This window comes from Oryctolagus cuniculus, chromosome 18, assembly GCF_051225735.1.
Source record: "Oryctolagus cuniculus isolate XC-2025 breed Fujian yellow rabbit chromosome 18, ASM5122573v1, whole genome shotgun sequence".
Taxonomy (NCBI): Eukaryota; Metazoa; Chordata; class Mammalia; order Lagomorpha; family Leporidae; genus Oryctolagus; species Oryctolagus cuniculus.
In genome coordinates this window covers 79420519-79430868 of record NC_142884.1, presented here as the reverse complement: position 1 = coordinate 79430868, position 10350 = coordinate 79420519, and the positions used below count along the sequence as shown (strand labels likewise).

Sequence of the window (10350 nt, the reverse complement as noted above, 5' to 3'; positions counted from 1 at the left end):
GCTTCGACTTCAGGAGGGGCAGGAGCTTCCTTCTTCGCCTTCGGCGCCATCTTGGTGAAAAGGGTTTCCCAGTATACTTCTGTTCTTTTAAAAGGTCTTCTTTAATATATTGTTTGAGAGGCAGAGAGACAGGTGGACAGTGAGTGCTCCCATCTGCTGGGTCACTGCCCAGATGCCCACAGTGGCAGGGCCAGGAAGACCTCAGTGGAACGCTTGGTCTTGGCCTGGGCCTCAGACAGCCGGGGGTCCTCTCAGAGGCAAGACCAAGGGCCGCCCCAAGACCAAGGAGACGGCACGGGCTGGTCAGTCGGGCCGCCCTGGGCTGTGGCGCAGCTGGGAACGGACTCAGAGCGCCGCCGGCGGGGCTCCCACCCCAGCTCCCTGCTGGCGGCCAGGGAGGCAGGATGGCCCGGGTGCGTGGCCCCTGCAGCCACGGGGCAGACCCGGCGGGGGCGGGCTCCTGGCCACTGTGGCCACCTGGGGAATGAGCCAGCGGAGGGGAGACCTCTCTGTGACTGCCTCTCCCTCTCTCTGCCACTCTGAGTCCTGAGGGAGGAGACCAGCTGGCAGCAGAGGCCCGGAGGACGCGGGCGGCTCGTGTTCCGGCTGCTTCTCCGGGCTTCCGATTTTAACGTGGATCCGCGAAGTCAGCACTCCCGCGGGGGCGTGCAGTCCTCTCTGGACTGGAAGAGGCCCTCAGCCTCCTCGCCCTGCGCTCCAGAGCGGTGGGGACAGAGGCTCCGCCTGGCGCCCGCCCCTCCCGCGCAGCCCAGCCAGCAGTGTCCTTGTTCCGATCCCTCCGTGGCTGCTGCGTGTGGCTGAGTGGGCGCCCTGCTCCCTCCTGAAGGTTTCTGGGTCTTACCAGAGGCCCTGGCTGCCAGCTCCGCCTGCAGAAGGGGCTGATCAAGCCCTGGAGGCTGGCACACGCCCCACGGACAGGCCCCGGGTCCCGTGTGTCAGGTGTGTGTCACATGCGTGTCACATCTGTCACACGTGTGGCATGTATGACAGGCTGGGTGTGCTCCGGGGAGTGCGGCACACACCGCACCAGCAGGCGATGGCAGGCCCCGGGTCCCGTGTGCCAGGCATGTGTCAGGCTGGGTGTGCTCCGGGGAGTGCGGCACACACCGCACCAGCAGGCGATGTGAGTGGCGTCTTCCGCTCACGCCGGGTGCCTCTGCACCGTGGCCAGCGGCCCCGGCCGACCCAGCCTGGACGCTCGGACCCGGCACCAGGGCAGGCACGGCAGCGCCTCGCCGCCATCCGCCCCGCTGCGAGGCGAGGGAGCCCTGCGGGGCGCGCACTTTGCAGTCCGGCTGTGGGGCGCAGGGCTCCGCGCTCAGTCCCCGCAGCGCAGGGAAGAGGGGGGATGCAGCAGGAGCGCCCTCGAGTGGCACGCCGGGGGGTTGCAGCAGGAGCGGCGGGGACTTACTCAATTTATAAGTTATCCGAAAGGCAAAGACATGACCCGTTGACCCACCACGATGGCCCCAGATGCCACTGTTAACACACACTGGTGGCCTCCAGAGCCAAATTTACTGTATTTTTTCCCAGTTATCCAGAGCTGTTTCGCCGCCACGCACAACATGGCGGCCACCGCCATGCACAACATGGCCGCCGCCGCCACGCACAACATGGCCACCGCCGCGTCACGCCCCTCCCCCCAAATCGTCACGCCCCACAGCGTGAGCCCATATCCTGGGGGGTGTGGCCGGGCCGCCGCCAGCCAATGGGCGCGCGCGCTGGCCCAGCCAACGAGGAGGCAGCGCGGGCTTCGGCGCTCGGGCAGTCGCGATGTCCGGCTCCGAGCGCCGGCGTCCTGCAGGCTGCCGGAGGTCCTGGGCCGAGCTGCTGGGTAGGTGGGCGCGACCGCTGTCCCGAGCTGAGCTCGCGGGTGACTGGGCGGCTAGTGGTCCTCGCGGCCCTCCCGGCTCACGGCGCCGCCCTCGCTCTTCTCCCTAGCGGGCCGGGCCGGGCGGCCGCGGCGCAGCCCTGGACGCGAGCAGAAGCTGAGGGACTCCGCCGTGCGGCTCCTGAGCGGCCGCCAGGACGTGGGCGGCCTCTTGGTGGAGGTCGGCAGGGCCGGGTCTGCGTTCCGGGGGGACGAAGACCGGGCCAGCGGCTCCGAGGCCCGCGCGCAGCGCTTGGGGACACTGGTCGGTGAGTTCCAGCCTCGCGTCGGCCCTAGGGGAAGCGGCCGGCAGGACCGTGCGGCGGCTGCGGGAGGCTGCGGGGGCGGCCGCGGCAGGGGGTGAGGGCGGCTGGCCGTCCAGCGGGATGCGGCCCCGCCGGGCCCAGCGCGAGCTCAGAGCCCGACTTCCTGAAGCTGTGGTCGCGGTGCCGACAGCGTCCCCACGAGATGCGCGCACCTCCGGGCTCCCCCGAGTTCTGTGTTCTTTTTAAGGTTATTTGACAGGCACAGCGGCAGAGGCAGAGCCTCCATCTGCTGGTTCGCTCCCCGGATGGCCACGCAGCCAGGGCTGTGCCAAGCCAGAGCCGGGCGCAGCAGCCGGGAGCGGATCCGAACCGGGGCCGAGACGACGGGTTGCGCGGCTGCTGCGAGCCCGCCGGGCCACAGCGCCGGCCGCGTAGCGCGCAGCTGGTTTCGGTCGCTGGAGTTCGGGCCCCTTAGGCACCCGCGGTGTTTCCCGGGCCCTGGCGACGGCAGGCGCGTCCTGCAGCTCTCGCTGTTTGGTGTGGTTGCCTTTGGGTTATTTCTGTTAGTAATTTTTATTTATTTATTTATTTATTTATTTTTGACAGGCAGAGTGGACAGTGAGAGAGAGAGACAGAGAGAAAGGTCTTCCTTTGCCGTTGGTTCACCCTCCAATGGCCGCCGCAGCCGGCGCGCTGTGGCCGGCGCACCGCGCTGATCCGATGGCAGGAGCCAGGAGCCAGGTGCTTTTCCTGGTCTCCCATGGGGTGCAGGGCCCAAGCACCTGGGCCACCCTCCACTGCACTCCCTGGCCACAGCAGAGAGCTGGCCTGGAAGAGGGGCAACCGGGACAGAATCCGGCGCCCCGACCGGGACTAGAACCCGGTGTGCCGGCGCCGCTAGGCGGAGGATTAGCCTAGTGAGCCGCGGCGCCGGCCTCTGTTAGTAATTTTTTAAAGTTTTGCTAGGGTATACAGTTTCATGTGTTTACTAGTTTTTTTGACAGCGATTTCGGAAGCCACACGAGCTGGAGAGCGTTCCCGGGTCACCTGATGGAGGCAGGCGCCCGGGAGCCCCGAGGACCAGGCCCCCGTGGCCGCTGGCGCCCGGGTCTCGGCAGAGCTGCAGTGGTCAGGGACGCGCGGAGACTGGAAGCTGCGGCAGGCCTCCGGTCCCCGAGCTGCGCTGGGAAGAGGTCGAGGTCCTGGGCACAGACGGCTGAGGCGTGGCCGCCGCTCGGCCCTGACGTCTCCCTTTCTGCAACGCCACGGCTTACGATGACGCACGTAGAGCCGCAGGTCTTCAGGCAGAATCAGGAGAGAGAGCCAGACTGCTGTCTTCCATCCACTGGTTCACGCCTCAAAATGGCCGCAGTGGCCAGGGCTGGGTCAGGCCGAAGCCAGGAGCTTCTTCCAGGTCTCCCACGTGGGTGCAGGGACCCAAGGACGTGGGCCATCTTCTGCTGCTCTCCCAGGCCACAGCAGGGAGCTGGATGGGAGGTGGAGCAGCCGGGACTGGACCAGCACCCGTGTGGGATGCCGGCACTGCAGGCGGTGGTTTTGCCCTCTGCACCACAGTGCCAGCCCTCTGCTTTGTCTTCAAGGCTCTGCTTTGCGGGATGAGGCCTCCCGGCTGGGGGTTCCCGCAGGGCTGCTGTCAGCCAGGATGGTGGCCGCCGGCGTGGTGCGGATCTGTGCCCAGGGGGCAGCGGCGGAGCCTGGGGACCGTGTGCTGTTGGACACAGAGCAGAGAGTAAGATGCCCCCTGGCCTCGGCGGGGGTCAGGGCTCACGGCGTTGTCCTGGTGAGTGGCCCGTTTTCTCTCTCTAACACTTGGTGTCTTTTCAGAGGGACCTGGCGTCCTTGCTGGAGACGGCGCAGAGCCTGCTGGCGCAGGGCACCTTCTCCCGCCGTCGCTTCTGTCAGGAGCTGTGGAGAGAACAGGTACCGCTGAGCCGCAGCCTGGCCCCGAGGAGGGTGGCCGCCTCCCTGTGTTTCTGGGGAGTCCCCCGCACCGCATCAGCTACAGGGGCTCGCGGGGCCCTTGTGGCTGGGATGGCACCTTGGTCACCACGGAGACGCGGCCTTGGCAGTGCTCGAGGGTGCAAGGGGCGTCCCCGAAGGATGGCGAGCTCGCGGCGGAGATGAGGGGTTGTGCCTGCTCTCTCCGGAAGCCCCGCGACGCTGTGCTTACACAGTCAGAAAAGTGGCCACTCCCTGGCCGTGTGGGGTTCGTGCAGGGCCCGTGCAGGGCTCACGTTTGTCAGGCTCCGTCTCCATGCGTCTCCTCGCGGTCGGGCTCAGGGAGAGGGCAGCTGACGGCCGAGCGAGCCCGTATCTGGAGTTCGGAGGCCTTGCTGGGGGGACTTGATCTGACTCGCTGGTAGCAGGTAGCTCCCGCACCGGCTGCCAGTGGAGGCAGATGCGGGGAAGGGTTCCGGGGAGACCCTGACGTGCAGGAGGCCCCTGGACACCCTGCAGGCCGTGCTGGCTTCTCCGCTGTGCGTGCCCACGGCGCATGGTGGCTGTGAACCCAAGGCAGTGAGGGCTCATCGTGCCGCTCCCTTCCCAGGACTCTCTGCTGCTCGAAGCCCTGTGGCGTCTTCACACACAGAACCTCGTGAGTCTGCAGGAGCTGCTGGAGAGGTAGAGCCCTGCTGATGTCGCGGGGTGGGCACAGTGGGTCCCCGCGGCCCCGTCGGCTGACGTGTTGGAGTGTTCAAGGCGGAGTGTCCCTGGGCGAAGCGGTTGCTTTGCCTTCTAAAGGACACTCGTCGGTGTCGGTCGGACGGTGCTGTTGTCGAGTGTGCGAGGTGGTGGGGTGAGTGGTGGACACAGTACGTGCACCTGCTCCCTCAAGTCCCCTGAGGAACTGGGACTTTCAGAAAAGGCTGGCCCCGGGGAGGTGAGCGGGCACCGGACAGAGCAGACAGAGGCTGGCCCTGGGGAGGTGGGCGGGCACCGGACAGAGCAGACAGAGGCTGGCCCCGGGGAGGTGGGCGGGCACCGGACAGAGCAGACAGAGGCTGGCCCCGGGGAGGTGGGCGGGCACCGGACAGAGCAGACAGAGGCTGGCCCTGGGGAGGTGGGCGGGCACCGGACAGAGCAGACAGAGGCTGGCCCCGGGGAGGTGGGCGGGCACTGGACAGAGCAGACAGGCTGGCCCCGGGGAGGTGAGCGGGCACCGGACAGAGCAGACAGAGGCTGGCCCCCGGGAGGTGGGCGGGCACCGGACAGAGCAGACAGGCTGGCCCCGGGGAGGTGGGCGGGCACCGGACAGAGCAGACAGAGGCTGGCCCCGGGGAGGTGGGCGGGCACCGGACAGAGCAGACAGGCTGGCCCCGGGGAGGTGGGCGGGCACCGGACAGAGCAGACAGAGGCTGGCCCCGGGGAGGTGGGCGGGCACTGGACAGAGCAGACAGGCTGGTCCCGGGGAGGTGGGTGGGCACCGGACAGAGCAGACAGAGGCTGGCCCCGGGGAGGTGGGCGGGCACTGGACAGAGCAGACAGGCTGGCCCCGGGGAGGTGGGCGGGCACCGGACAGAGCAGACAGAGGCTGGCCCCGGGGAGGTGGGCGGGTACCGGACAGAGCAGACAGGCTGGCCCCGGGGAGGTGGGTGGGCACCGGACAGAGCAGCCGCTGTTGTGCAGGGGGGTGCACTGGTCCGAGTCCTTCTCGTTACTCCCTAAAGGCCCCGGGGGCCCCAGGAGCCCCAGGAGCTTGGGGCAGAGGAAGTGCGGGGAGGGAAGGCTTTAGAGCCCCTGCCTCTGCCGCCTGAGGCTGCTGTCTTCTGCCGGGCGGGCCTGTTGGGTGCAGTTGAAAAAGCTGGAACCCGAGTTGAGTGTCAGTGCCTCCTGGGGACAGCCCCAGCCACTGCGACCATCTGGGGAGCGAACAAACACATGGAAGGTCTGTCCCTCTCTGTTGTCTTCTATGTCTGTAGCTCTGCCTTTTGGGTAAACAAATTGTAAAAAAAAAAAAAAATGTAATTTATTTGAAAGGCAGGTTGGTCTCTGTCCACTGGTTCGCTGCCCGGATGTCCACAGCGGCTGGGGGCAGAGCTGAACTCAGCCTGGGTCTCCCGCGTGGTGGCAGGAACCAAGCACTTGAGCCTTCCCAGGTCTGCATCGGCAGGAAGCTCTGCCGGGGTGTGGGTGTCCCCGGGCCGCTTTTTTTTTTTTTAAGATTTATTCATTTTTTTTTATTGAAATGCAGGGTTACAGAGAGGCAGAGAGATAGAGAGAGGTCTTCCACCTGCTGGTTCACTCCGCAGATGGCTGCAATGGCTCGAGTTGTGCTGATCCAAAGCCTGGAGCCAGGAGCTTCTTCCGGGTCTCTCACGTGGGTGCAGGGGCCCAGGGACTTGGGCCATCTTCTACTGCTTCCCCAGGCCACAGCAGAGAGCTGGGTCAGAAGTGGAGCAGCCGGGACTCGAACCAATGCCCATATGGGGTGGCTTTACCCACTACGCCACAGTGCCAGCCCCCCCCCCCCAGTGGCCTCCTAACGGCTGTGCCAAGCACCTCTCCAAGCATTTAAGGAGAGACTGTGCCGTGCCCTCGTTGACTCCCAGCTTTCCAAGGCCAGCATTGCCTGGGTGTGGCCACCAGGGGAGGAAGACGCAGAGCAATGTCGGATGAGCAGGAAGGTTAGGCACACAGAGCAGTCAGGCCAGGACGCAGCGAGGCCTGTCCCATGGACCCTGCCCTGTGACAGCTCCCGCTCAGCGTTGCATCTGGAGCAGACCTGCACGGCAGTGGCCGTGGGCGTGGATGCAGGAGAAATGGCTGATGAAAATGTGACATCTGGCCCACGGGGCAGGGGGGCTGCTGTGGTGCTGCCACGGCCTCCGGTCCCTCCACAGGTCACCGCGGAGCTGTTCCGTGGCCGCCCGCCTGCAGGTGGCCCAGCTCGGTGACGCCGGGCCCAGAGCAGCTGACCAGCCGTGTTTTCATGGTGCACTAAGAAAATGGTTTGCGGGGGCACTGCTGGGGCGGCGTCAGCACGGCCGGTTGGGCCGCCCCCTGTGATGCTGCCATCCCGTCCTGGGTGTCGGTTCAAGTCCTGGCTGCTCTGCTTCTGACCCAGCTGCCTGCTGGTGCACCTGGGAGGGCAGCAGGTGCTGGCCAAAGTGCGTGGGTCCCCCCACCCATGTGGGAGACCCAGAGGGCGCTTAGCCTGCTGGATTCAGCCTGGACCAGCTGTGGTGTTGTGGCCGTTTGATCCAAGATGAAAAACTGATACCACCTGAAGAGAAAGCAGAGCGTGTGGCCGTCTGGGGAGTGGACGAGTGGATGGAAAGAGCCCCATGGGGCCAGACGTTTGGCGCAGTGATTAAAGAGGAGCCGGGGTGGCCGGCGCCGCGGCTCACTAGGCTAATCCTCCACCTAGCGGCGCCGGCACACCAGGTTCTAGTCCCGGTCGGGGCGCCGGATTCTGTCCCGGTTGCCCCTCTTCCAGGCCAGCTCTCTGCTGTGGCCAGGAGTGCAGTGGAGGATGGCCCAGGTGCTTGGGCCCTGCACCCCATGGGAGACCAGGAGAAGTACCTGGCTCCTGCCATCGGATCAGCGCGGTGCGCCGGCCGCAGCGCGCCGGCCGCGGCGGCCATTGGAGGGTGAACCAACGGCAAAGGAAGACCTTTCTCTCTGTCTCTCTCTCTCACTGTCCACTCTGCCTGTCAAAAAAAAAAAAAAAAGAGGAGCCGGGGTGGCCTGTCTGTAGCAGAGGACCGGGGCTGAGGCGTGGCTCTGCTCTGACCGCTGCTGGTGCCAATCGGTGAAGGCACCGGTCAGTGATGGTGCTGGTCGGTGACGGTGCCGGTCAGTGCCGGTGCTGGTCGGTGATGGTGACGGTCAGTGATGGTGCCGGTGCCGGTGCCGCTCTGTGATGGTGCAGGAAGCAGATGTGGCTGAGGCTGTTCTCGTGCCACCGAGCTTCTGTTTGCTTTTTAAAGACTTATTTACTTATTTATTTACTTACTTACTTTATTTACTTAATTATTTGAAAGGCAGAGTTACAGAGAGGGAGAGACAGATCTTTTATCAGCCGGTTCACTCCCCAGATGGCTGTAGTAGCCAAAGTTAGACCAGGCCGAAGCCAGGAGCCAGGAGCTTCTTCCAGGTCTCCCACGTGGGTGCAGGGGCCCAAACACTTGGGCCATCTTGCGCTGCTTTTCCCACGCCGTTAGCAAGGAGCTGGATCAGAAGTGGAGCAGCTGGGACATGAACCAGGGCCTGTGAGTGCCACCAGCGACTCGGGTGGCAGCTTGTTGACCCGCTGCCCCGCAGTGCACAGTAGTCAGCTGTTGGGAACGAGGGCTTGGTGGGCGTCCTTCCCTGTCCGGCTGTGACGTCTCGGGCTTCCCAGTGGCTAAAGCTTCCGGTGAGTGCAGAGAGAACTGCTCCGTGGTGGAGATGAAACGTGTCCGTGTCCGTGTCCCCCCAGCCACCCCGACAAGCAGGCCGTGGCGGCGTGGCTCTTCAGGAAGCTGCGCCTTCTCTGTGAACAGACGGAGTCTGCTCCCTCTGCCGAGGTCGCCGGAGCTGTGCTCTCCGGTAGGTCCACGGCCCGAGGGGGCTTCGTGGGTGGAACTGGTTTGGAGGGAGAGGAGGCAGGACGGCTACCCCGCAGCCGCGGTCAGCGCCAGCCCCCGGGAGGGTCTCCCACAGCCTGCCCACAGGCCCTGGGGAGCGACGCCCGTGGGGAAGGGGGGCTGCAGGCACAGCTCGTGGGTTTCCCTGCAGAGGGTGCGTGCCTTCCCCTGAGGCTCATGATGAGGGGTAGAAGCCTTCTTTGTTTTATTTAAATTTTTTAAATTTTTGTTTGAGAGAAAAGATATAAGTCAGAGGCCTCCCGTCAGAGTGGCCTGAGGGGGCTCCAAGGGAGGAAAACCCCTCCACTTTTTTCTGTTTTAGAGGTTTATTTTATTTACTTGAAAGGTGGAGTTACAGAGGGGGAGGGGGGACACAGGTCTTCCATCCGCTGGTTCACTCCCCAAGTGGCGCAACACCTGGGGTGGGGCCGGGCCAGGCCAGGAGCCAGAAGCTTCTTTTGGGTCTCCCATGGGGTGCAGGGTCCCGAGTACTTGGGCCGTTCTCTGCTGCTTTCCCGGGTGCCTTAGCAGGGAGCTGGATCAGAACTGGAGCAGCCGGGACTCGAACTGCCGTGCCTCAGAGCGTACCGGAGCAGTCCCTTTTAGATGGAGTGTCAGGAAGGGATGTCGGGGTGGAGAAAACGTGCCGGGGAGCCCCTCCCGCCCCCAGCCCCCACCCCGGGGCGAGGTGCCCCCTGCCGCTCCGCAGAACCCTCCCTCCACACAGCGTGCGCCCCTGCCTGAGCTGCTGCCTGGGGCTCGCAGCTCTCTGGAAACCAATGTGCATGCAAATACTTGGGTTTCTGGCTTTTCAGATTTTGTGCAAATCTTTGTTTCGACGGGATTTAGTGAAAACTCAGCTCAGAGGAGACGCGGGGAGCCTGAGAAGATGCCCCAGGTGAGGGGTGCGGGGAGGAAGTGGGGAGGGGCTGCGGCTCAAGAGCAGGCCGGGTCCTGGGTCTTCTCCGTCTCGGAGGTCCCTGGCCCTGCAGCTGCCTGTGAGTGGGTTCAGGCACCGGAAGCAGGAGGGGCAGGAGTGGGCAGTGGCCGCTCCCCTGCGTGTGCTGGTTCCCAAGGCCCAGAGCGAGAGGGGAGGAGCGAGCTGAGGTGGCTTCAGCAAACTCCGCCTCAGCGGCACAGCCGGAGCTGTGAGGCGGCGCTGGCAGCACTAGCAGGAGGCCCTCCCGGCCCTCCCCGGCCACTCGCTCTGGGTCTCCTTGGTACTTCGTGGTTCCTAGGCCTAAGAAGTCTTCAAAGTGGACCCCTTGGTAAAACATGGGTCTGTTTTACTCTAAACCATGGGAGGTTTTCTTGTGTGCACATACAGCGGTCATGTGTGCCTAGGGCAGTGGCTGTGCTGTGTGTGTAGGCGGTGGTGTGTTGTGTGTGTGGAGGCAGTTGTGTGTGTGGAGGGCGGTGGCTGTGTTGTCTGTTGGTGGTGACTGTCTGTGTGTGTGTAGGACTGTGGACATGGCTGTCTGTAGGACCGTGGCTGTCACTATGTGTGTGTGTAGCACCGTGGCTGTCACTGTGTGTGTGTGTGTGTGTGTGTAGGGCAGTGGCTGTCACTGTGTGTGTGTAGGGCAGTGGCTGTTACTGTGTG

General features: G+C 64.8%; 1 protein-coding gene across 12 annotated transcripts in view; it reads left to right on the top strand.

Annotated features, from left to right (window-relative positions):
• The first annotated feature begins 1727 nt into the window (after positions 1–1727).
• FANCA (FA complementation group A) overlaps positions 1728–10350 on the top strand; it is a 42473-nt gene continuing 33850 nt past the window's right edge. For all 12 annotated transcript variants that reach the window (XM_070062853.2, XM_089319807.1, XM_089319806.1 and 9 more), the window contains exons 1-7: positions 1728–1855; positions 1963–2160; positions 3759–3907; positions 4003–4098; positions 4727–4800; positions 8600–8709; positions 9563–9645. In XM_070062853.2, coding sequence (XP_069918954.2) covers positions 1795–1855; positions 1963–2160; positions 3759–3907; positions 4003–4098; positions 4727–4800; positions 8600–8709; positions 9563–9645 — 771 coding nt within the window. In that variant the 5' untranslated portion in view covers positions 1728–1794. The remainder of the gene's footprint in view (positions 1856–1962; positions 2161–3758; positions 3908–4002; positions 4099–4726; positions 4801–8599; positions 8710–9562; positions 9646–10350) is intronic.